The sequence below is a fragment of the Oncorhynchus tshawytscha genome, linkage group LG06 (assembly GCF_018296145.1).
Source record: "Oncorhynchus tshawytscha isolate Ot180627B linkage group LG06, Otsh_v2.0, whole genome shotgun sequence".
NCBI classification, from domain to species: Eukaryota; Metazoa; Chordata; class Actinopteri; order Salmoniformes; family Salmonidae; genus Oncorhynchus; species Oncorhynchus tshawytscha.
In genome coordinates this window covers 42836468-42863468 of record NC_056434.1, presented here as the reverse complement: position 1 = coordinate 42863468, position 27001 = coordinate 42836468, and the positions used below count along the sequence as shown (strand labels likewise).

Sequence of the window (27001 nt, the reverse complement as noted above, 5' to 3'; positions counted from 1 at the left end):
GCTTTTTTTTGGGGGGGGGGGATTCTTTTTGACCATTTTAATTCACAGGAAGGTATGTAATTGTTACCCAGAAATGATTTGATATTGAGATTAAAAAATGGCTTTATTGGACATAAAAACAAACCCTACTGTCCACTGAAAAGTTTATAACACATATACTTGAATAACAGTGCAGATGCATTTTGGTAACAGAATGATGGCACGAACACTCACTGTTACTTTGCATCAGCATTGTTCTTAAAGTAAAGTTTTTTTGTACAAATGTTCAGTGGAAATTGTTAAAAGTAGTCCTTGTGCATAGATGTGGTTCGTTTAACTGCAATTACTGATTTTTAGTTTGAAATAACATTTCAATTTAAAGAATCTGAGTCACACTGTTGCCATGGAATTGCCCTATATCTACAGACGCGAATCGACTTGGAGTCCCTCCCCGCAGGCAGGTCTGTGAAATTCCTCCAGTTATGTTGTAAACAGAGGAAATGCAGCTTGTTGAAGTTGTGACAGATACACGTTTGACTGTCTTTAGTGCCTTCCAGTAACACATGGTAATGTATTACTTTACTTTCGCTTACTATTTTAGAAAGTAGCCTACTTTAGCTAGCTAGTTGGACTGGACAACTATCTGCAGTGACGGGGGAACCAGAATCTGGGTTTACGGGAGACGTTCTCCTCATAGATTCTGGTTCAAGTGGCGGGTAACGTTAACAGTTTGAGAAGGGTCACTCTTTGTTAACTTTGTCGGCAACTGTTTCATTTCTATTTTACCTTGGTGCTAAATATGTTATTTTTGGCTGAAGTGACAAGACTGACAATAATGCTTTTTCATTTTAGAAACATGTCGCTACACCCGCGATAACATCTGATAAATGTGTATGCGACCAATACAATTAGATTTATTGTTGGTGCTTTCCAGACAACTGATAACTTAAACAACAACAAAAAAAGGCCAATGTATTACGTCAGTGATCTTCAGTTCGGAAAGTCGTAACTAGAAAGATGCCAGAGGTTCAAGACTTGCAATTCCGAGTTCGATGACCGTTCAAAATATTTTTCACAGTCGGAGTTCGTTTATTCCGACATCCAAGTAGGAAGTCGAGATTTCCGAGTTCACAGTTGTTTTAAAAGTAGCGTCATTTAAAAAACTTTTTTTTTACGTGTGGGGAACTGGAAGTGTCACATGCGGTCGGGTCTAGGCCTAATCATTAGCCCGAAAAAAAATTATATTGGACAAATTCAGCTAGGTCCCTCTACGTTTTGCAACAAAATCGGCGTAATGAACACGCTTCTGGTTTGATGACCTGTTAGAGGTCAAATAAGTAAACTTAATATTCAGTGATTTTGGCATCTGTCTCATAGGGTGTGCTGTGCACTGCCAGCCAGGATATTGTTGATTGATTTTGTACAGGAATGGGTTATCACTAAAGTTCACAAAAAAGGTTAGTCTACTACATCTTTAAAAAATGCAGATCAGAACCACATTTTTTCATCCAGTCATTACTTTTATGATGACCTGCAACACAGGTTTGCCATTGCATCACAATATTACATTGCAGACCTGTTAGACAATTGCACTACACCACATTGGAATTGTATAATTTATTATCCATGATGGTTAAACTGAGAAGTGGCCTAAACCAGGAAGTGACTTTCAATTGCCAGTTATCTGACTGGGTAAACTTGAAAAACCTATGACCAGGTCGGATGTGCTGAAACCACTGACTGACACGGCCTGATAGGCAGGCCAGCGTTTGTTTGTACAGTCCCAAGAACAAAGATTAGATCACATATCAAGACAGGAAGTGGTTTAGTTACCACACATTGACCTAGTTACTTATGTCATAGTGAAAAGTAATTGTCAAATGACAATATACCCATTCTGCACTTTTCAAACTTTGATGGATGAATTGGGGTGGTAGGAGGTGGAATAATGCTCTGTTACCACATCATATTGTTTCCACAATCCAGTAATTGTCTTACAAAAAAGTTTGCACCGTAACTTTTTTTTCCCTTGCAAAGGTTGGTTGGCTCCCTCTTGCTATTTTGTTGCACTTCAACATCCAAACACTTGCTGATTAGGCTTAACCTAGTGAAGTGGTCAAAAGGGGTTGCCGACTGTTCATTTAGGTACTCTTCAATAACTTTACCTGTAGTCATAAGCTCCAGTATGACTTTGACCTGCTGGTGGACCAGCACACCCAGGATAAGTTGTATTCTTTTAGGGCAAATGGCTCTTGTCATACACTGCTCAAAACAATTAAGGGAACACTTAAAATAACACATCCTAGATCTGAATGAATGAAATATTCTTATTAAATACTTTTTTCTTTACATAGTTGAATGTGCTGACAACAAAATCACACAAATGATCAATGGAAATCAAATGTATCAACCCATGGAGGTCTGGATTTGGAGTCACACTCAAAATTAAAGTGGAAAACCACACTACAGGCTGATCCAACTTTGATGTAATGTCCTTAAAACAAGTCAAAATGAGGCTCAGTGTAGTGTGTGTGGCCTCCACGTGCCTGTATGATCTCCCTACAACGCCTGGGCATGCTCCTGATGAGGTGGCGGATGGTCTCCTGAGGGATCTCCTCCCAGACCTGGACTAAAGCATCCGCCAACTCCTGGACAGTCTGTGGTGCAATGTGGCGTTGGTGGATGGAGCGAGACATGATGTCCCAGATGTGCTCAATTGGATTCAGGTCTGGGGAACGGGCCAGTCCATAGTATCAATGCCTTCCTCTTGCAGGAACTGCTGACACACTCCAGCCACATGAGGTCTAGCATTGTCTTGCATTAGGAGGAACCCAGGGCCAACTGCACCAGCATATGGTCTCACAAGGGGTCTGAGGATCTCATCTCGGTACCTAATGGCAGTCAGGCTACCTCTGGCGAGCACATGGAGGGCTGTGCGGCCCCCCAAAGAAATGCCACCCAACACCATGACTGACCCACCGCCAAACCGGTCATGCTGGAGGATGTTGCATGCAGCAGAACGTTCTCCACTGCGTCTCCAGACTCTGTCACGTCTGTCACATGTGCTCAGTGTGAACCTGCTTTCATCTGTGAAGAGCACAGGGCGCCAGTGGCGAATTTGCCAATCTTGATGTTCTCTGGCAAATGCCAAACGTCCTGCACGGTGTTAGGCTGTAAGCACAACCCCCACCTGTGGACTTCGGGCCCTCATACCACCCTCATGGAGTCTGTTTCTGACTGTTTGAGCAGACACGCTCATTTGTGGCCTGCTGGAGGTCATTTTGCAGGGCTCTGGCAGTGCTCCTCCTGCTCCTCCTTGCACAAAGGTGGAGGTAGCGGTCCTGCTGCTGGGTTGTTGCCCTCCTACAGCCTCCTCCACGTCTCCTGATGTACTGGCCTGTCTCCTGGTAGCGCCTCCATGCTCTGGACACTACGCTGACAGACACAGCAAACCTTCTTGCCACAGCTCGCATTGATGTGCCATCCTGGATGAGCTGCACTACCTGAGCCACTTGTGTGGGTTGTAGACACCGTCTCATGCTACCACTAGAGTGAAAGCACCGCCAGCATTCAAAAGTGACCAAAACATCAGCCAGGAAGCATAGGAACTGAGAAGTGGTCTGTGGTCACCACCTGCAGAGTCACTCCTTTATTGGGGGTGTCTTGCTAATTGCGTATAATTTCCACCTGTTGACTATTCCATTTGCACAACAGCATGTGAAATTTATTGTCAGTCAGTGTTGCTTCCTAAGTAGACAGTTTGATTTCACAGAAGTGTGATTGACTTGGAGTTACATTGTGTTTAAGTGTTCCCTTTTATTTTTTTGAGCAGTGTAGTTCAAATAAAGGATGTAGAGTAGTGAGACTGGCAGCACAGAGTCTGAGCGCTTCAGAGGTAGCCCAGTAACAGTTCTGCTCCGGGGGTGAGTCACTTCCATAGGCAGCCTATTTGTAGGCAACCACAATTTTCTGTTGAACTTAGTGCATTGTTGTTGTTTTTTACTTTAATGAATGTCTGACTTTACACAGTTTTTGCTTCCTATATTGATTTAGTGTTGTCTATTTTAGTATCTCGCTTAATCAAATAATGTCATACATTGAAGGCCCTATGTTGCCTCCCTGAATTACTTCTGGTTTGATGCAGCAACTTGGAAGATAAGTTAGCTAACTGTATGCAAAGTAGTACAGCAGGTTATTTTCCTAAGTTGACCATTGAAACAAGCCAATAGCTTACAGCAACATTTAGCTTAGACTGTTTGAAATTCAATTGTTATGGAAACTGCACAAGGCATATTCTACTCTGTTCTACTTCTCTCATTAGCCTACATTGTAGGTCATAGACTCCTAGCTAAGACGCACGGTCTCTTATTCTATTCAACAGAGGGTGTACTTTTTGTCATTCATTGCATTGTAAATAGCCTATGTGTTTGAGTTGGCGACGTGTCATCATGCCATGTGGATTGTTATGAGACCACTACATAAGATCTCAAGTTTTCAACTTCCGTGTCAAATATTGTCTGATCCCTGTGGGTCGAGATGCATCCAGGATGATGAGATTCTCGGTCGAGATCATAAACTGAGCATGTCTATTCATGATAGTCGTGTTGTCACGCGATTAAAAATGATAGAATTACTGGTCCTGTGCAAAAGAAAAGTGTCAACTTCAGAGCAATGCACAATAAGTATTTCATATTCTATATTTAATAGTGTTCAGAATCTTCTGGTTCGGCTTTCAGGGTTTAGGCTACAAAGTTTTGTCTTACTTTGGAGTGAGCAGGTTTTTTTTGTCAACAAAATAACCATCCAAAAATGTTGATGTGGCGCATCAGACATTAAGCTAGTTGGAGCATGAGGAGGAATAGTGAGCACATGTATTCCAGCTGCAGACAGTCTGAAGTGTGTGTGTGTGTCTGAATTGGTGTGTATGTGTGGCGGTGCGCTGTCTGTTCTCTGCCTGCCCTGCAGTGACTCAGCCTGCAGCCTACAGGAGGGGGTCAGCCCCTTTAAGGCAGTCTTCCATACCAGTGCACACAGGAGCCCATATAGACCTAACCATCGTGTGCCTTTACCAGTCAATATTTCCATGCACGGCCCTTCCAGACAGGCCAAAGTACTCCTCCGGCTCTCAACTTGTCGCCGATCATCAATCCATTCACTCGTGCGTGCTGTGGTCACAATGTGTGCCGTACCTAGAGAACAGTAGTACTGTGGTCTTTTGTGGACGCACAACGCAGTCAACCTTGTTGGATTGAGAGGTCAACAGTCTCCTATGTTGATGCATTGCATGATACTGTGTTGTAAGAATTGTAGGATTCTGTACCATTTGAGGCTTTTGCCCCTGTGGACTGGATGCTTAATTCAAAATAATGTATCTTTCTTGTTAGCCTCTTTACCCTGAGAAACCAGTAAGAATCGGCCCAGCCTAGTGCTAGCATAGTTTCCTTTGAACTACTCTGATAGAGAACATGCTACTTTCCACTGATAGGGGGAGGGAACTAAGTTTGAACTTGGGACTTCTGCCATCTGCTCTGTGAATTTTACTTTGTGGGTTTTTCGAAGATGGGCCTAATATCTAGTTACACACTCGGTGCTCCTCTTTGTCCCAGTAGTCTGCCTAAATTGGATCTGTTTGTCTAAACTGTTTATGGGCTCTTCTCTTTTAGCACCATTCTTTTGTTGTGTTCAAAGCAGGCTAACTCTCTCCTTGTGAGCTATGAATTTTGCATCGCTCCTTCTGGGCTTGTTGTACTGTACGTTTTTTTTTTAGTTGGCTGCGTTATTAGACTACAAGTCATTATATTGTATTAAGACCTAGGTTATGTTATCACCACAAAATGAACAACATAAAATGCTATGTGAAGAAAGACCATAGTCTGACATGTCACACTCCATCATTCAGAGACAGGGTTATTTTGAAGGGATCCATTTTACCTTTTCTTTCTCGCTCAGAGCCTGGGCTTCATCGACTAATTAGAGGCGGTTGCTAAGAGATGACAAGCGGTGACATCGCTGCTGAGAGCCTCTGTGCTGCAGCCTGAACCTGCGTCTCTACTCTGGGTCTCTTTTCTCAACCCCTGTCTAGACCTGACTACACCTGACCCATGTGAAGGAGTAGGGGGAGAGGGAGCGAGAGGAGCCACACCACACACGCCATGGCAGCTTTCACCAGTACCCCCAAAGTGAGATCCAGGAGTGCTCCTCGGCACAGAGACTGGGACCAGAGCCCGGCCGAGTGTGACTGGAAGGACTGTGATGTTGGAGGCGACGAGAGATCTACAGGACACAGCACCATGCTGGAGAAGACCCAGGACTTCTTCCAGATCTGTGACATCGAGGACAAAGGCTTCATCACCCACCGGGACATGCAGGTGAGATCACCTACTGTCTATGGGGCTCACTGAGTGTGACCAAACCGTCCCATGGGAGTTATTGACAATTTTAGGCTACGCCAGCATTATGCATGTTCCCATCCTTAGTACTGTGTATATATTAGTTACCTAGTCATGTATACCCTAGATGTTACTTTTGTCATTATTTCAGAGTAACACATTTCAACTGATTGACTTTTGATATTGATTGACAGTGCAAGTAGTTGTTTTTTTAACTGTGTTTTGATCCTTCAGAGCAAGAATCAATCATGAGTTGTGGTGGGTTTGTTGGAGTTGCATTCTGTACCATTTGAGGCTTTTCCCACCTGTGGACTGGATGCTTAATTCAGAAGAATAATTCATCTTTCCTGTTAGCCTCTTTACCCTGAGAAACCAGTAAGAATTGGCCCAGCCTAGTTCTAGCATAATTGTTTCCTTTGACCTACTCTGATAGAGAATACATGGTACTCTGTGGATTACTCTGTGGATGCATCCTAACCTATGCACCAGCTCCCATAGCTAATTGTTGTAATTTAGGCTTTTGTCAGGGCATCTGAATGACTGCTGTTGACAATAGCATACAGTGCCTTCGGAAAGGATTCAAACCCCTTGACCTTTCTCCAAATTTTGTTCTTTTACAGCCTTATCCTAAAATTGATTATTTTTAAAATCCTCAGCAATCTACACACAATACACCATAATGACAAAGCGAAAACAGGTTTTTAGAAATGTTAGCAAATTCATAAAAATAATATACAGAAATAGCTTATTTACATAAGTATTCAGACCTTTTGCTATGAATTTGAGCTCAGGTGCATCCCGTTTCCATTGATCATCCTTGATGTTCCTACAACTTGATTGGAGGCCACCTGTGGTAAATTCAATTGATTGGACATGATTTGGAAAGGCACACACCTGTCTATATAAGGTCCCACAGTTGACAGTGCATGTCACAGCAAAAACCAAGTCATGAGGTTGAAGGAATTGTCTGTAGAGCTCACATTGTTGATTGTGTCAGTTTTTCGGAAGGGTACCAACACATTTCTGCAGCATTGACAGTCCTCAAGAATACAGTGCTCTCCATCATTCTTAAATGGAAGAAGTTTGGAACCCCTGCTCTTTTCCTAGAGCTGGCCGCCTGGCCAAATCTGGGTAGAAGGGCCTTGGTTAGGGAGGTGACTGGGAACCCATTGGTCACTCTGACAGAGCTCCAGAGTCCGCCTGTGGAGATGGGAGAACCTTCCAGAAGGACAACCATCTCTGCAGCACAACCACAAATCAGGCCTTTTTGGTAGAGTGGTGAGACGGAACCCAATCCTCAGTAAAAGGCGCATGACAGCCCGCATGGAGTTTTCCAAAAGGCACCTAAAGACTCTGAGACCACGAGAAACAAGATTCTCTGGTCTGATGAAACCAAGATTGAACTCTTTGACCTGAATGCCAAGCGTCACGTCTGGAGGAAACCTGACACCATCCTTACGGTGAACCATGGTGGTGGCAGAATCATGCTGTGGGGATGTTTTTCAGTGGCAGGGACTGGGAGACATGATCGAGGGAAAGATGAATACAGCAAAGTACAGAGATCTTTGAAAACCTGCTCCAGAGCTCTCAGGACCTTAGACTGGGGCGAAGGTTCACCTTCCAACAGAACAACGACCGTAAGCACACAGCCAAGACAACGCAGGAGTGGCTTAGGGACAAGTCTCTGAATGTCCTTGAGTGGCCAGCCAGAGCCCGTACTTGACCACAATCAAACATCTCTGGAGAGACCTGAAAATAGCTGTGCAGTGAAACTCCCCATCCAACATGACAGAGCTTGAGCGTATCTGCAGGGAAGAATGCGAGAAACTCCGCAAATACAGGTGTGCCAAGCTTGTAGAGTCATACCCAAGAAGACTCGAGGTTGTAATCGCTGCCAAAGGTGATTCAACAAAGTACTGAGTAAAGGGTCTGAAAACTTGTGAATTTTTCATTTAAAAAAAAGAGAGATAAATGACCAAACATTTCTAAACCTGTTTTTGCTTTGTTAATATGGGGTATTGTATGTAGACTGATACAAATCAATATTAGAATAAGGCTGTAATGTAATAAAATCTGGAAAAAGGGAAGGAGTCTGAATACTTTCCAAAGGCACTGTACATTATGCTAAATAATTCCAAACCTAACAACTGCAACAAATCCTCCATAGACCCTTTGTTAGATTTGGAGACAACAATCTGGTCATTTCACAAGGCTGCATGTGGAGGACAGGGCCTGCATTTGCTCCATAGAATTAAATGGGACACTTTTATATCTCTGTGGCGTGCTCATTAGAGATGATTCTGAGGACGTAGCCTGTATCTATCTTATTCAGGAGAGCATGTGAAAGAGTGACAGGAACCCACGAGACATACGGGCAGCAAAGAGCCACACAGAGCCGTGCTTTGTCATACAGCAACTTCATTTGCGTGACTGTGCAGATCCGAACGCTTCTTACATATTCATTGATGGGCAGAGTATTCCTTTGATCGAGCACTTGTGAGCCCACGCCATGACGAGAGTCTCAATAGAATAGATCCCTTTGATCCGATGTTAATGGAGATATACAAAAAATGTCCGCTATAACAACTCCCCGTGTTCATTTATGAGTTGTGAAAGTAATGAATTCAGGCCAAACATTTTTTTTTTTTGTAAATACGGCAGTGCATAACTGTGTGCACTCCTGTATAATACATTACAATTGTCTGCGTGAATGTGTTATGCAACTGAAATGCATTTCTGCTGGTCTATCCTTATACGACCTGTGTGGAAATGTATTTCTCTGCCATATGCAAGTTGGTTTTAGATGTAGTCGGGTATTTATGATGCCTGATTAGGCTTACCTTGTTTATCCATAAGGGCAAAGTGGATAAAAAAGTCATTTGGAAAAGTTATGAACACATCCATTTTTTAAAATAAAATAAATACATTTCATGAATGTTTTCTAGCGACTGCCAGTATTACTCTGTTTCTGCTGATTGCACAAACAGCCTTACGATGTTTCTCACACCGTGACCATTAGGGTGGCAGTGGTGTCTCCGGCTGTGGTCTGTCTGCTGACATAAGGGATGTGTTCAGCACAGATAAGAGTTTAACAAGGAGTTCCTACCACAAATTTCACAAGTGATTTCGGTGTAAACCTAGACATGCCCAGCTCACAGAGGTGAGGCAGCGGCTTAGGCTTTTCTGCATCTGTTGTGGTCTTTACTGCTTATTTTCAGGGTTTCATAGTCTGTTTGCTTTCACACACTGCTTGGCCTTGTCGTGTAAATGGCAGTTTGGGCGAATGCTGACTGTTTGTTTTTGACTTTGGGCAGAAATGTTCATTTCTATAATGTTTTGAGTTCAATCTGAACGAATGAATGTCTCAAGTTTATTAATATAAATGTTTTATGGAGCAGCCTGTCCTAGTTAACGGTTCCTTTGTCATGAACTCGCGTTACGTTGGTTGTGTGAATGCAAATGATACACCATCCTACACTTTATGAACAGGAAGAACATCTGCTCTCCTGTACTTGGGTACATGACCGTCTCTTCTGATGCTGATGATACTGTTGAGTGTGTTCCCAGGTTTTTGTGCTTGGCTGGCAGCTGTTGTTCCGTACTGTATTGTTGGCACAGGAGGCTTCTGAGGGATAATGGCTCGCAATAGCGTCTGGAATTGAGTGAATGGAATTGTGTGAAACGCATGGAAGCCGTGTGTTTTTTGAGTTTGATACAATTCCATTTATTCTGTTACTATGAGCATGTTCTCCCCCAATTACGGTGTCCGTTTAACGTAAAGACTCTTGAGTCCTTCAGGTCCCCAGTTGTGTCCATGGCACCTGATTTGTGTTGCGTGTCCTGCTCCGCAGCGGCTCCATGGACAGCTGCCCCTCAGTGCAGAGGAGCTGGAGAATGTCTTCGACACCCTGGATTCTGACGGAAACGGATACCTCACCCTGCAGGAGTTCTCCTCAGGGTTCAGTACGTTGACTATGTCCTCTTCTCCCTTTCTACTGTCCAATGTATGTTGGATGTTCAGTGATTTGTTTTGAAAAAGTGATATAGTTTGATTTGATGCATCTTCCCTTTCTACATAATAACATGAACTGTGCTAGTGCAAGCAGATTATGCAGCTCTGAGTAGGTACAGATACATAGAAAGAGAGGGAGTAAAGGGTATTATAAATCATCTCCTGGACTCGTTATTTCTCCAGGTGAATTCCTGTTTGGCCGAAGGATCTCTGTAACAGAAGGGATGGGGGAGGCCAGCCCCATTGTCAAGGAAGCCAACCAGGGCCCCCCAGACTCCCTTTACCAGACCCAGTGGGAGGAGAGGCTGATGGGCAGCGAGGACGAGGAAGAGAGGCACTTCTGCATGCTCATGGAGAGCTTGGGCGCCAGCAACGTCTTTGAGGAGTGAGTGTTTGGTTTTTTCAGTGACGTCCATACTATGTGAATCTTTGTCCAACCCTCAATAATGCTCTCAAATGACCAGTCTATTCCTTTAGAAGGATTAGATTGATTGAAGTCAGCTGTGCAAAACAAAAAGCGCTAAATTGCTGCTCCAAAGTAGTGCTAGCCAATCTGTTTCAATCATGCTTGCTTTGATATTTCTCATTCTATAAGCTTAACAAACAAGCATAAAGTCTACAGACATGTTTAAGTAGAAAACAGATGAAATACCTGGGGTCACTGTCGTCTACCCAAAAAACCTCACATTGGAAAAGTTTGTCTAAATTGAGTTGGGTTATTTAACCTTGAACAAATCATTATCGTCACTGACGTTCATGTCTATGGATGTATTCCAGACATTGGTGGGTGCTGGCACCAGTGCTTTTGGCCATTTGAACTCCAGGCATTCAGAGGAGAGAAACGAGAGAGCCGGGCCTCGTTTAATGCATGACTAGACTCGACTCACCTTTAGCAAACAAATGTGGCTCAATCAAAGTAAACGGTAGTAGGTGAGGATGTCAACTTGATAAGTACATCCTATTGACAGTCTGCAAACCTGGGTTAGAACCAGAAAGGAATGCTGACAATTTACATCAGATCAATTTGCTTCAACCTCCGGTGTGTTTTCCTGAAGTTGACACGGCATGTAACTCTACTGTGAGGATTGGAAAGTTTCCATATTTGTATAGAGTCTTATCAATCAGTCCACATTTCAATGAACAGAGATCCATCAAACATCCATTGTATGAAATCATTTTCTCAATTGGTCTTTCCACATATTGCCCTGCCAAAAAATTACGTAAATAAATGATTCCAGTCATTATCTGAACACTGACGTGAAGACCATGGCACAGACAAAGATTGTGTTTAAACTGTTGTATCAAAATAGCACTATTTTCAACTAACAGGAAATGGGATTTTCTAGGCTAAGATCATCTTGACCAAATGTCAATGTTGCAAGTCAGCACTGCTGCAGGCAGCCCACAGCTGCCCACTGCCTGCCTGCCTACATCGTTCACATTGACCTAAAAGTATAATTTGACTTAAAGTATTTTTTTTTCTTTCCCCCACACCAAGAAGTACCTCAGTACAGTTGTTCTACACAGAAACCTGAGTACAGACTGTATTCCAGGTCTTGTCATTCAGACTAATCTTTGTTCTGACCCCTTTCCCATCAGCCCTGGTGAGGTGCGTAGTCTGTGGGCCCAGCTGAGAAGAGATGAGCCGCATCTCCTGTCCAACTTTGAGGAGTTCCTGGCCAGGGTCACCTTCCAGATCAAAGAGGCCAACCAGGAGAAGAGGGAGATGGAGAGTGCCCTTAAAAGGTAGATATATCGCCATTCTTCAGGTATTGGTACCTATGTAGAATTTAAGCAATTAGTAGCTCACTGTAGCCTGGTCCCAGATCTGTTTGTGCTGTCTTGCCAACTCAAATAGTCATTGGCTACATGATACAAACAGATCTGAGACCAGGCTAGCTCAATGTTCCTTTACAGATAACCTCTGCAGGAGTAACAAATGGCAAAGTAGCTTGCTGTATATGCTTGCTACGATATGAATGTCATTTAAACCTTTTTTGCATTAGGGCATCTATAGAATGATCGTCCCCAGGTATCTGTTTTTTCTGTGTTTTTCTCCCCATTTAAAAAAAATGTTTATTACTAAAAGTATAACTTTTTCTGACTGACATATTTGTAGTCCTTAGTTAAGCCTGCTAAATTCCACACATTAAGAGCTAGTGCTGCCTTGGGAAGGGAGAAGTGTTAAAGTTTTAGTGTGGGTGGAAAACTTTTAGTCCACCGTTGGGATGTGCCTAACCTCCCAGCTCCAAAGCAATATTAAGTGCCTCCCAAAACTCTCACTTTCTCCAAATTGTGACAGACAATGATCATAGCAATTTTACTCAAAGGAATACTACTTGACAATCTCTACCTACTGGTTTATTATGCCATGTTTCAACTGAGCACAGCTTAGCTTTTGTACCATAGTGGTGCATTACATAGTTACCCATAGCTGAACAACCTGTTTTTGAGGCTGTTTCTAAGTGAAAGGAATGCAAATGTTGGATGAGGCTGCTATGGTTGGGTTTTAGGACAGGTGGCTCACACTGCAGCTGTTTCAAAACTCGTGAACGTCTTTCTTGGTCTATTCAGAGCTGTAGAGACGTAGGGATTTCAACAACAAAAATTAAGCTGGCCGGAGTGGTCAGGCCTTGAATGGTTAAGTAATTATAGTTCTCCTTTTTGATTTTCAGATGTGAACTACATTGCAAATAATACAAATTTTTTCTGGTACTCATCTGAACCTGTTATTTGTTGCTATGCCTGTTTGGAATGCGTCATACCAGCTTACAGTTGACCTACTGTATGATTTGAAATGGCAGACTGAAAGCTTAACTAAACATTTGATAACGCTTGAGTGGCCCATTTTCTTATGTGCTGCCAAAGCTAATGGAAAATGCTTTATTAGCATTAACAAGAATTCTACATCCGAACAGAAAAGCAGCAACACATGACGACGAGATCCAGCGCTTATATGAAGAAATGGAGCAGCAAATCAAAAATGAGAAGGACAGGATCCTCCTGCAGGTAAAGGAAGAGATCTCCCACTGCATACGCCTTGTTAGTAACCTCAGTTTTGGGGAAGATCCTCTTGTTCTCCCTCCCGCTCTCTCTCTCTCTCTCTCCCCCCTGCAGGACTCTGAGCGCTTCCTGTCTAGGAGCCAGGACCTAGAGCATCAGCTCTCCAGTAAGGAGCGGGAGCTGGAGCAGATCTTCCAGAAACAGAGGCGGGTGAGTCAGGACACGAATGATGAGTCCTTGATGATCACAGGCATCACACTGATGGGTAGATTTGCACTGTGCAAAACATATTATTTTAGATTTAAATCTAATTTTGGTGACCGAATTGTCACCAGGTGTTATTGTTAGTAGACTCTAAGAGTTGTTGCTGAGTGTCTGTCTGCAGCATATTCTTTAATGGAAACTAAGAGAGGATCATGTGTAACCATCACACTCTCACAAACAGAACACCACTGAAGCTTTTAAGACTAATTTGTCCATTGGAAATTAGTCTCATTTTTAATTTTATAGCTTTAATATTACAGATAGTGGCTTTCATTAATGTAATTGTCTGCATCATTTCCACTATTATTTTCCCCTAACTGGAGTAAACTAATTGGCAACAATTAGTCTTACCAGTACTTCTTCATTTGCTTTACAAAGTGGAATAAGGCCTTAGTTCCTACTGTACCCAAGTCACCAAGGCTTTCTCTCAGAGGTACCTGAGCGCCTCTAATTATTATGTCTGTAATTCACATTTCATGTTCCTCTCTGCCGACCATGGAAATGGAATGGCAGAACATTGACTTTAATGGGAATTTCTGTTCTAGAGATTCTATTTCTATTTTGCCAACACAGTCTGTAAAGGAGGCATCCAGACCCTATGCTGGCCAGCCTCATCGCAGTGTCGCTCAATTTAAAAAATCTATTGTTTTAGATCCCCTGTTGGAGCACTTTGGCTTATAAGTAGAACAGTGATATTAGTTTGAGGCTACAGTCAGACAGCAGCCTTATGTGTGTCTTCACACAGCCCCTGGATTTAATGGATGTGTGTGGGTTAGACCAGGCCGGCAGATATCACTCGTTTCATCTTTTCCATTCATCAATGCTCAGTGTATCGTAGCAATCACACAATAGAGACTGATTGCTAAGGACGATCAGGCTATGATTGTTACTGCATAGTAGTGTCTGGGAAATTGTGTTTTAAAAGCTGTATATGATCAGATGAAAGTGCATTTTGTAGGGTGTCTGCTTTTGGCCGTAGTGTTTTTGTGTGTTGTCCCCTCTGCCATTCTCCTCTGTGTGACTGTGGCCCCTCTCCCCTGTGTCCCCCTCCTCCAGTTGGAGTGTCAGTGTCGGGAGCTTCACAGCGAGCAGCACGTGACCAAGGTGGAGAATGTGAAGCTGAAGCAGACCAATGAGGATCTGGCCCAAGAGCTGGAGCACACCAGTCAGGAGCTGAGCCTGGCCCAGGAGCAGCTGGGCCTCCTGCAGGAGCAGTCGTCACGCCTGCACAAGGAGAGGGAGAGGTAAGTCTGCTTGTTTGTGGCTGGCTGTCTGGTCGGCTGGCTGGCTGTCTGGTCGGCTAGCTGACTGTCTGGGATCCTGATTGGGTCTCCTTGTGAGTCCACAGTACACGAATATGTGGATTTGTTTTCCAACACAGGGAAATGTACCAGGTCACAGAGGGATTGCAGAGAGAGCGAGCAAGCCTGCTGAAACAACTTGACCTGCTGAGGTAAGAGTGGAGACAGACAGACGCACACTAGGAGAGAGGCAATGGGTTATATCAGTCCAGGGGCCACTGTTCTCCAAATCAATGACCAAATAGCATACTGTACAATGTCATTTTCACTACAAACCAAGGCCACGCATCCATCGAGCAGATGGCAAAGCATATAGCATTGACCTCAGCCAAACTCCTCAAAGCGCTTTCTCACTTGTTCTTAGAAAACGTTTATTTTTTGCAATGAACCCATTCCTTGTTATATTGTCTCCAGGGAAATGAACAAACACTTACGAGATGAACGAGATATGTCCTCGTATCAAGTAAGTATTCGTATGCATTTTTTCATTGTCCATTTGTGAAATCCCATGTCTGTCTGCTCTGTTTGATAGATCCAATCCTAAAAATGTGATTCCTGGAAAAAGCATGGAACCTAGAAAACATTTTTTTTTAATCAAATCCAATTGCAATCAAGCTGTAGATTTAAATTTGTTTTGCAGAAACTGAGGAATACTGTTGAAAATCCTGCTTGGAACCCGAGGCCTGGATCAAATACTCTGAATCCCTTTGACAAAAAGGCCTTTAAATGGTACACCGTTTGCTCTGAAATGCTTTTAATACAAATTGAGTGAATACTGTCTGATTCAGTCGTGGAGGCCTTAATTTATACTAATGTTCAATTCACCTACAATACACACTTCAGTATGACTGACTGTAGCTTGAGTAGTTATTAATGGTGAATGATTCATATTTTCTAAGTAGATGGCATTACACAAAGTAGAACAAAGCAGGTGACACAGAATGCAAAAGTAGGACAGAAAGCTGTTCAATAGGGCTGCAGTTGTAACTCTGTGCAGAACATGTACGTACTGTATTTACATTGTTCTGAATATGCAAATGCTTATATAAATATGTGAGTCGCTTCACATTCTACAGCCATACCGTTATGTTCCCAAAAAAAAGCAATTGTCAGACAATTCACATTTGTCCCTCCAATTACCATCTCATCCCTGTCTCTCCAGTGAGGAAGAGGTAGGGCTCCCCCACTCTAAGAAGAAGAGCCCAGGGGGAGTGAATGGCTACAGCCTGGAGGATGTGGTAGCCTCCAAACCCCCCCACATACCCCTACAGAGGATCATCTCCATAGAGGAGGACCACCTACCCCAGCTCTTGCAGGATGACTACCATGCCCAGCTCTGTGAGTGGAGCGAGGAGGCGGAGGAAGACGGGGAGAAGGAAGAACACATAGAGCTGCAGATGAACTCAATATGTCCTCCAAGTTCTCTTCCGACTAGGGAGCAGCAGCCAGCTGACACCAGAGAGTCAGAGACGCCTACATCCCCCAGGGGCCAGCCTGTCGGCAAGGAGACCGTGGTGAACGTAAGACTTTTATGCTCAGAGACGAGGTTGATTGGTCATAATGTGGACAGGCTTTGTTTTGTCTCTGATCAATAGACAATGAGAAGGTGTCAGTTGGCCTAGTAACCTTCCCTTTAAAAGAACCTTGCCTTCCTCTTCAGTCCTTCAGGGTTGTTTATAGGTCAGTGTGTTTTTGTTGGTTCTCCTGACCCCGTATAGAGAGGGGTGAAGGTGGATGTACAGCACAATGTGTTTTCAAAGTCCTGTTTTTCTGTCTGGGCAGACCTGAGATAGAACAGCGGTCACAGGGTTGGGTTTTTCACTTTGAGTGACTTGACCCCACAGTTACCCTGGCAACAGGTTTAGCTACTTGTGTTGAATGAATGTTTCAGGAGGTTTTCATGATTTAATGTCATCTAGGAACTTACTCTATATATACAGTGCATTTGGAAAGTATTCAGACCCCTTGACTTTTTCCACATTTTGTTCAGTTAGCCTTATTCTAAAATTGATTAAATTGTCCCCCCCCCCCTCAATCAACACATAATACCCCATAATGACAAAGCAAAAACAGGTTTTCAGAAATTTCTGCTAAACTTAAATCACATTTACATAAATATTCAGACCCTTTACTCAGTACTTTGTTGAAGCACAATTGGCAGCGATTACAGCCAACTGTATTTGGGGTGTTTCTCCCGTTCTCTGCAGATCCTCTCAAGCTCCCGAAGCCACTCCTGCGTTGTCTTGGCTGTGCTTAGAGTCGTTGTCCTGTTGGAAGGTGAACCTTCACCCCAGTCTGAGGTCCTGATCGCTCTGGAGCAGGTTTTCATCAAGGTTCTCTGTAATTTTCTCCGTTCATCTTCCCCTCGATCCTGACTGGTCTCCCAGTCCCTTCCGCTGAAAAACCTTACCACAGCATGACGCTGCCACCATGCTTCACTTTAGGGATGATGCCAGGCTTCTTCCAGATGTGATGCTTGGCATTCCGACCAAAGAGTTCAATCGTGGTTTCATCAGACCAGAGAATTTAGTTTCTCATGGTCTGAGAGTCTTTAGGTTCCTTTTGGCAAACTCCAAGCGGGCTGTCGTGCCTTTTACTGAGGAATGGCTTCCGTCTGGAAACTCTACCATAAAGACCTGATTGGTGGAGTGCTGCAGAGATGATTGTCCTTCTGGAAGGTTATCCCATCTCCACAGAGGACCTCTGGAGCTCTGTCAGTGACCATCGGGTTCTTGTTCACCTCACTGACCTAGGCCCTTCTCCCCTAATTGCAAAGTTTGGCTGGGTGGCCAGCTCTAGGAAGAGTCTTGGTGGTTCCAAACTTCCATTTAAGAATGTGTTCAATGCTGCAGATGTTTTTTTTTAAGACCCTTCCCCAGATCTGTGCTTTAACACATTCCTGTCTCGGAGTTCTACGGACAATTCCTTCGACCTCATGGCTTTGTTTTTGCTCTGATATGCACTGTCAACTGTGGGACCTTATAGAGACGGGTATGTGCCTTTCCAAATCATGTCCAATCAAATGAATTGACCACAGGTGGATTCCAATCAAGTTGTAGAAACATATCAAGGATGATCAATGGAAACAGGATGCACCAGAGCTCAATTTTGAGTCTCATAGCAAAGGATCTGAATACCTATGTAAACAAGATATTTCTGTTTTCCATTTTTTTAATAAATTTGCTAAAATTTTGAATAACCTGTTTTTTCTTTGTCGTTATAGGGTATTATGTGTAGATTGAGGAAAACCATTAATTGAATACATTTTAGAATAAGGCTAACATGTATACAGTGGGGCAAAAAAGTATTTAGTCAGCCACCAATTGTGCAAGTTCTCCCACTTAAAAAGATGAGGCCTGTAATGTTCATCATAGGTACACTTCAACTATGACAGACAAAATGAGAGAAAAAATCAGATTGTAGGATTTTTATGAATTTATTTGCAAATTATGGTGGAAATAAGTATTTGGTCAATAACAAAAGTTTCTCAATACTTTGTTATATACCCTTTGTTGGCAATGACAGATGTCAAATGTTTTCTGTAAGTCTTTATAAGGTTTTCACACACTGTTGCTGGTATTTTGGCCCATTCCTCCATGCAGATCTCCTCTAGAGCAGTGATGTTTTGGGGCTGTTGCTGGGCAACATGGACTTTCAACTCCCTCCAAAGATTTTCTATGGGGTTGAGATCTGGAGACTGGCTAGGCCACTCCAGGACCACTCCTTCGTTGCCCGGGCGGTGTGTTTGGGATCATTGTCATGCTGAAAGACCCAGTCACGTTTCATCTTCAATGCCCTTGCTGATGGTAGGCTTTGTTACTTTGGTCCCAGCTCTCTGCAGGTCATTCACTAGGTTCCCCCCCGTGTGGTTCTGGGATTTTTGCTGAGATCTTGTGTGGAGCCCCAGATCGAGGGAGATTATCAGTGGTCTTGTATGTCTTCCATTTCCTAATAATTGCTCCCACAGTTGATTTCTTCAAACCAAGCTGCTTACCTATTGCAGATTCAGTCTTCCCAGCCTGGTGCAGGTCTACAATTTTGTTTCTGGTGTCCTTTGACAGCTTTTTGGTCTTGGCCATAGTGGAGTTTGGAGTGTGACTGTTTGAGGTTGTGGACAGGTGTCTTTTATACTGATAAGTTCAAACAGGTGCCATTAATACAGGTAACGAGTGGAGGACAGAGGAGCCTCTTAAAGAAGTTGTTACAGGTCTGTGAGAGCCAGAAATCTTGCTTGTTTTTAGGTGACCAAGTACTTATTTTCCATCATAATTTGCAAATAAATTCATTTGAAAATCCTACATTGTGATTTTCTGGATTTAGTTTTTTTTCATTTGGTCTGTCATAGTTGAAGTGTACCTATGATAAATTACAGGCCTCATCTTTTTAAGTGGGAGAACTTGCACAATTGGTGGCTGACTAAATACTTTTTTGCCCCACTGTATGTCTGAATACTTTACGAATGCACTGTATTTCAAGAAATGTACAACTTGGTTTTCTAGAATAGTAGTTGTGTTGTGGACTTAGAATTAGGGTGTATATGATGTATTCAAAATATGCTAAAATATGTTGCTCAAATATTTGGTGCATCAGCTAGGGCCATGTCATCGTTTTAGTATACCCTCTCCCAGCATATGTCGACTTGGATAGCCGCAATCTGAAATATCTTGCTTATTACTTGAGGAAAAGTTAACTTAAGCACAAAAGGGAGTATGGCAAAATGCAATGAAACTTATAGAATGACCTCTTCCATCTGCTTTATCTCTCTGCGTTGTTTCCAGGAGGTTGCAGCACCACCCCCGGACCGCCTGTTTAAGATTGTGCTGATAGGGAACTCTAGCGTGGGGAAGACCTCCTTCCTCATGAGGTTCTGTGACGACTACTTCTACCCAGGCACCTCTGCCACCGTGGGTGAGTAGTGGCTGGCCTCTCCAGGGTTCCTTTTCTACAGCAGAGCAGGATTTTCATTAGGCACCAACGGAACAAAGTGGACAGAAACCCGGGAAGAACTACCTGGACTTAAGAATAAGAATCTCTAGTTTTATGTTGCAAACTGTTTTGATACGGTGTGGTTCTAATCAACATGACCCAGGGCAGAGCTGAGCCCACAGACCTGTGGCTGGCTGACCTCACCCTCCCTCTCACACCTCATACTGGCTTTACTCATTAAGCTCTTTTAAATGCTGATTGCTTACACTGTGGAAGGCCAACTGTTGTTGATTTTGCACTACATAGGCAACAGCCTAAGCGGATAAACCATATTGTGGTACTGTTGTATTGACTGACTTGCAGTCACACAGACCATAACTGGATACTTCCAATTGGCCTTTCTGTTGTACAGTAGATTTTTACACACCCAAACCTAGTTTGTTCTTTGACTGACTGCGAGCATACTGAATTATTCAGAATCCTAGTACGAACAGCTCCAGAACTCTCATCTCCTCTCTATTTAGACCCTGTTTGGAAGCACACAAAAATGATTTGATTCTGAAAATAGTCATTTTTAGGATAGAGTCAGATGGATTTTGAATTGTATGGTCCCTCTAGAACAATGGGCAATATACTCTCAACTCTCATTGATGCAATTGTGATGCAATCATTGACAAAAAAAACATGTTTCTCCTTTTCTATTTGAGCACAGGGGACAAATATTGTTGATTGCAACCATCGATGGGAGTAACATTTCAAAAACTCAGAAGGACATATCCTTTTGAAGTTCCTTGTTCTACCAGAGTTTGCCCGGAAATCAATTGTTGGTTCCTTTCAACATTGTTCAACCTTTTCTATTTTGCTACAAACCCAGCACTTCTACAAATAATACTGACAGAAAATTACAAGAAAAAATATAATTGGAAGGAAAAATCTAGTAAATTACTTGGGTGACTTAAATCAGAGGAATATTATCTTGTCCATTCTGCATCAACAGGCATAGACTACAGTGTGAAAACGATAACGGTGGACAACAGCCAGGTGGCGCTGCAGATGTGGGATACAGCAGGACAGGAGAGGTGGGAGCTTGACCATATTAAGTGAATTTACACGCATTCAGCTTTTTACCTCAGCAGCTTTTGTTTTGCTACATGCAGTTATGCTGTATGGCACATTGCTAATGTCAGTGAAGTGAAATATTACTGCAGTGCTTTTCCTTTTTTTTTTTTTTACAGTATTTTCTAATGAGACCATGTTGCACATGACACTTGAAAATAGTATCTAATGAGACAACATTTTTAGTATAAGATCAAATTCCATAATTATTTTGTTATGCTTGAGGATAAGGTACAAATATGGGAGTTCTCAGTTTTCCTTCTCCACCCCTTCAGGTATCGCAGCATCACCAAGCAGTTCTTCCGCAAGGCTGACGGTGTGGTAGTCATGTATGACATCACTGATGAGCAGAGCTTCACTGCTGTGAGACAGTGGCTGACCAGTGTACAGGTAAGATGAGCCCAAGCACTTCACTGCTCACCTCTGAAATAGCAGGCCTACACATACAAGCTCAGAGAAATGTAGATCATACGGAGAGCCTCCTCCTGCTCAATAGCACATTCAATGTAGGCTTACAGAATATTTTATATACAATATCAGCTCAAATGCACTAATTATTGTAATTCTTACTGGATATTTGTAAAGCGGCACGATACAAGTTACCATTCATTATCGTTACAGATTGTGTGTCATGTACTACCGTTATTTGTTCGTGACCTTGCTCAGTGTAACACTGATGTTAAAAACCTGCAACGCTGAATGCTGCTCACCCACAAGGTATCTGAAAGAGACCGCTGAGGTTCTAGCCCTAATGGAGTGCATCAGTGCCCAACATCTCCATCTCTCTTCACAGGAGGGGGCCGGCGAGGATATTCCCATCATGCTGCTGGGAAACAAAACGGACAAGGAGAGCGAGCGGGAGGTTCAGACGAGAGTAGGCGAAAAATTGGCCAAGGTCTGTCTATCGGCAATTCCCTGGGCGTTGTCTTCAACCCACAGGCTTCTCAGTACCCACAGCCACAAAGTAGTAGGCCATCTTCTCACTGAATAAGAAAAAGCAACAAAATTTGTTTTCTTTACATTTTTTAACAAGATGTGTGTGTTGGCCTTAAAGGTCTAGGAGTTGTTTTTTGACTTCTATCATCCCTCTATAATTTTGTATATTTGTATATTCCATTTTTTTCCCCTTTGGGTCTGTAGTTTCTATGGTGATAGATAATTGCTAAGTGCCTTAGATCAGTCGAGCTGCTCTTATTTTTCATTTTGCTCCAATGGCCGTTAGTCCAGACAATGATTACCTTTAATGTTACTAAACAGGCCTGAGTAGGAGGCTGTGTGGAAGAGGAGAGCATGATCGACCTACTACAGCCAGTTCCAATCAGAGCACTCTACTGTACATCCCATTGACTTCCCGGTCTTTCATTTGCTAATGACAGTTATGAAATCTCCTTTGCAGGACTGCCAGTTGATTTTCTATGAGTGCAGTGCTTGCTCTGGACAAAACGTTGTACACTCTCTGGTACATTTGGCAAGGTGAGTTAAGTTGAGCGCTGTGTAGGATTCTGCCCAGCGTTTTAACAGGACATAAGTCTTACTACTTCCACCTCTTACTATTGTCTTAACACGACTGTTTGTCATTTCAATGTTGGCCATTAGCAAGGCTATACGAAGGGAAAAGCAAGCTTAATACGGTCAGGCCAAAAATGTAATAACTGTCCGCTTGGGTTTCATCCAAGCTAGGCTTTATGTGGTTTGCAGTGAAATCTGACACTCACTTTAGGCCAAATGTGTCAGTGTGTCTGGAGGTACAAAAAACTTTGTTGATATTAACAAGTACAGGGAAAGAAAGGAAAACAATGACCAATCGTATCATTCCTAAATACACACATAATAAACAACTTTATCCTAGCAGTTAATGCTCCCAACTTCAATAATAGTATCGGAATCTAATGTTGTGACATTTCTTTAGTCAAGTCTATTGCACTGTAATTTATGTTGGGTTCTCACACTCGGTAATAAACAATTAACCTACAGTATGTGACTTTGGCTAATTTCTGAGTAAAATCTCTTCTGTGTCCCCTAGAATTCTGAAAGAGCAGGAGGACAGAGAGAAAGAGAAGACGGTCCAACTGGTAAACGGCTCTTCACATAAGAAGAGGTCCTGCTGCTAGCAACAAGAAGGCTACTAGCTAGCTTCTATCTTCTCAACACACAAGGTGATGGTGAACTCACCTAATTAAGTATACAGTATATTCTGACTAGTTCCTTCAGAACTCAAAGATCTACAGCACTATACCTCTCACTGTCACCCAGTCCACCTACGGTGTGAACACCTGTTTCTTGAATCTGTGGTTTTTTTAAAACAAAAACACGTCTTTGAGGGGGTAAAAAAAATAAAAATAAACATGTCTTAGCATTTCACACGATGAAAGGGCCAGGGTAGGTGCTGACACAGCCATACATGGATAATGACATTTTTAAAAAGACAGTCTTGCACTACAATAATAAAATATAGATTTTCCTTAATGACAACTTATTTTTAATGAAAATGTATTTTCAACTAGCTAAGTCAAAACCAGTAACTATACTACTTTTATATTTACTTCAGTACAGTTTACACTGTCTGACAAATGTACTGAAAAAATAAAAGTAAACCTTGTTAATAGTTGGGTTAGGTTTCGTGAAATCTGAATTTCGTTCAGGACCAATTTAACATTTTCCAATAGTAGAGAAGGGTTATAACATTTGTCAGATTTGGACATCATCTCAGATCAATTTGATGAATAGATTAGCTTTTCCCTCAAATGTAATAAGGTTTACTGTGTTGTATATGTAATGTCGGGACGATTTACCAGAAGTCAACTACAGATGTGGGATCCTAATTCGACCAGTATTGTCGCAGCAAAATAATCCTGCAGCAACAGGATTTTAACGTTTAGTCCATTAACTTTTCTGCCCGACGTAATGTTGCTAGACTAGGCTACATGATTAGGCTACATGAAAAGTGCAATACTGTTCATATAATGTGAGTTTTTAGTGAATCTATGTCAATTCTGGGGCACAGAAATTCTCAGCAACAGCAGTGATCAAGTGAAGATCCTACATCTGTACGTGTCTAGAAAGTCTAATTGGCAGCTTCTCCTTTTACACGAATGTTTGTTTTACACTTTGCATTGACAGTGGAAGGTAGTAAAGCTCTGACATACTATACCTCTCTCAAAGCGTTTGCATATAAACCGTCAGCACTATTTAGCTTTTATGTAATTGGCACAGTGTTATTTCTATGAATGAGTTCTGTTGTACTGTAGTTGTTTGCTTAGTTTTGCCAAGAGATTTGCCTTCTCTTAGAAGTATTTGTTTGTGGGCGCACTAAAACAGTTCTCCTAATAATTCCATAAGAATGTATATTGTGCCAAGTATCCTTGAACAAATGTTCCATTTTAAATCTAACACATTGCAATGTATGCCATCACTGTACCTGTAAAGTACCTCAGATACCGATAGATACGTATGAGAGACTGGAGGTATCTTTAGATACGTACTGTACTGTATGTGTATGTTCTGTGATGTTGAAGGATACTGAGATTGTAATTTGGAGCCCTCCGGTATAGAGAGTATTCCTTATGTATTTGACAGTGTGCCATAGCGCCATGACTACTCTAAATGAACCAATTCAGTTGCATTTGTGCCACGCTACTGGGCCTGTGTTCTTGCACAATAATGTATGTGAAAATGTAAATAGGAAAAATGTTGTATGGTTTCTCTGAATAATAAACAGATATTGTATATTTCAGTGATCTTTTAAATGAAATAATCTAACAAATTAAAACACCACTTCCTTGAAGTAGGAAAGTGGATGCAATTGTGAAACTTGAATTTCAGATGCCACCTAGTGGACAATATTGATCTTGAGCGATAACTTTTATTTAACTGTTACATGACGGGAGGTAAAATTAACAATACAATACAAAGCTTGAATATAACTATTTTTCAACTCAGAATTGTCATTAACACACACAGCACAATTTCAGTAGCTGACATGAAATGGGCAACCATGTTGTTTTAGTACTTGGTGTAAATAACCAACTGAATGCCATGAGCGGTAAACTGGAATAACACTAGTCGTGTTAGATCTGCTAAAGGCCAAACCTTAAAGTTAGCTTAAATCACTGACTTAATTCCAAAGACGACAGTGCATGCTACTGAAAATGATTAAATGGATTATATTGAAGTTAGAAAGACTAACTACTTTTGATCCAGTATCAACTTGTTAATCTACAGGTTTAGTTTATTATTCATCTACTGTGTGTATAGCACAGCATCTACAATAGAATACTATACAAATCTATGCTCTCACAAGTAAGCGCTCAACATGAAACTGAACATAGTCGGACAATTTACTGAACAGATTGTACATCCATCAAATGTGACTCACTCATTACTGGCCACTGGTCTATTCATACATGGCATGTCCTATATCTTCTGAACAGTCATAAGTGCTGTGCTGATGAGCTTCACAGAAAGGCATGGGAGAGCGAGGGGACTGGGAGTGAGGATCTTGGCTGCGTAAAGGAAAGATGGTGTAAACGCACGTGTCAAACTCATTCCACGGAGGGCCGAACGTCTGCGGGTTTTCACTCCACCTTTTCTATTTGAGGGATGAATTAAGGTAACTAGTTAGTAAGGAACTCCCCTCACCTGGTTGTCTAGGTCTTAATTGAATGGAAAAACCTGCAGATACTCGGCCCTCCGTGGAAAGAGTTTGACACCTCTGGTGTAACAGTACTACACAACTGCGAGGAGAGGTCACAGTTGGACTGGAGGACACCTCCAGTTGTTGCCTTGGAGATGACCTTAGTAAGACCACAGGTTAAGGGAAGGAGTTGCTGTCAACTGACTCGCCGAGCAGAGAGGCCAGAATGAACACTTTGCTACTGATCTAAGGACGGGACTAACTGATGAGAGCTGTGAGGCTCTGAGGACAGGCCAGTCGCAGAGCTGAGATCAGTGGAGCCAGAGGAAAAAATGGTAATGATGTGAGGCCCCACCCACTGAATGATGGGAGCGATCTCAATTGCATAATCCTTGTGTCCTCTCTCCTCTGCATCTCAAAACACAGTGGAGCTGGTCAGAGGGACGGGACCTCTGGCTTTCTCATCCAATGGGTTTTGAGGAGGCGAGGCAAGAAGACATGAGAATTATGGAATTAAGATCTTCCCCTGGTGTGGCTTCAGTGTCTCCACATCAACCATTTTACAGAACTTAAGAGATCATGGTTATTGTTGAAAATTGTGATTACCTAATTATCTATAGTATGATAAATTGCAGCACTATAGAGATGTAGGCTTTGTAGCCAGGAGCTTTTGCAGGCATCTAGACAAGGGCCCCAGTCTATACTGATTACAATGTTGACATCACAGCTCTAACAGAAACCACAGACCACCACTTTGGAGTGCAAGCTGTGCAAATGTGAGCTCTCATACTGTTATTTTGCACCCACCTGAAAAGCTACAGTACTTCGCCTGACTGCAAATACACATTTTATATACACTGCTCAAAAAAATAAAGGGAACACTTAAACAACACAATGCAACTCCAAGTCAATCACACTTCTGTGAAATCAAACTGTCCACTTAGGAAGCAACACTGATTGACAATAAATTTCACATGCTGTTTTGCAAATGGAATAGACAACAGGTGGAAATTATAGGCAATTAGCAAGACACCCTCAATAATGGAGTGGTTCTGCAGGTGGTGACCACAGACCACTTCTCAGTTCCTATGCTTCCTAGCTGATGTTTTGGTCACTTTTGAATGCTGGCGGTGCTTTCACTCTAGTGGTAGCATGAGACGGAGTCTACAACCCACACAAGTGGCTCAGGTAGTGCAGCTCATCCAGGATGGGACATCAATGCGAGCTGTGGCAAGAAGGTTTGCTGTGTCTGTCAGCGTAGTGTCCAGAGCATGGAGGCTCTACCAGGAGACAGGCCAGTACATCAAGAGACGTGGAGGAGGCCATAGGAGGGCAACTACCCAGCAGCAGGACCGCTACCTCCGCCTTTGTGCAAGGA

At 42.5% G+C, this 27001-nt stretch overlaps 1 protein-coding gene across 3 annotated transcripts; it reads left to right on the top strand.

Moving 5' to 3' along the window:
• On the top strand, positions 1–24718 carry cracr2aa (calcium release activated channel regulator 2Aa). 3 transcript variants are annotated; one of them, XM_024423880.2, is made up of 19 exons: positions 1–52; positions 406–545; positions 6062–6347; positions 10220–10331; positions 10564–10765; positions 11980–12126; positions 13299–13389; positions 13498–13593; positions 14704–14891; positions 15029–15100; positions 15363–15411; positions 15589–15677; positions 16111–16468; positions 19727–19856; positions 20872–20953; positions 21266–21380; positions 21784–21885; positions 22387–22463; positions 23014–24718. In XM_024423880.2, the coding sequence occupies exons 3-19, from the start codon at positions 6132–6134 to the stop codon at positions 23099–23101; spliced, it is 2214 nt and encodes a 737-aa protein (XP_024279648.1). In that variant the 5' UTR covers positions 1–52; positions 406–545; positions 6062–6131; the 3' UTR covers positions 23102–24718. The 3 variants fall into 3 exon arrangements, with proteins under 3 accessions (XP_024279648.1, XP_024279649.1, XP_042179217.1); XM_024423881.2 differs by lacking the exon at positions 406–545 and having other exon boundaries at positions 30–52; XM_042323283.1 differs by lacking the exons at positions 1–52; positions 406–545 and having other exon boundaries at positions 6218–6347; positions 10167–10331.
• The last annotated feature ends 2283 nt before the right edge of the window (positions 24719–27001 follow it).

Bases quoted from the DNA above. Each gene is read 5' to 3' on its own strand.
- cracr2aa (XM_024423880.2), top strand. From the start codon at position 6,132: ATGGCAGCTTTCACCAGTACCCCCAAAGTGAGATCCAGGAGTGCTCCT. The intron at 16,469-19,726 runs GTAAGACTTTTA...CGTTGTTTCCAG, and splicing joins GCAAGGAGACCGTGGTGAAC to GAGGTTGCAGCACCACCCCC. The intron at 19,857-20,871 runs GTGAGTAGTGGC...CTGCATCAACAG, and splicing joins AGGCACCTCTGCCACCGTGG to GCATAGACTACAGTGTGAAA.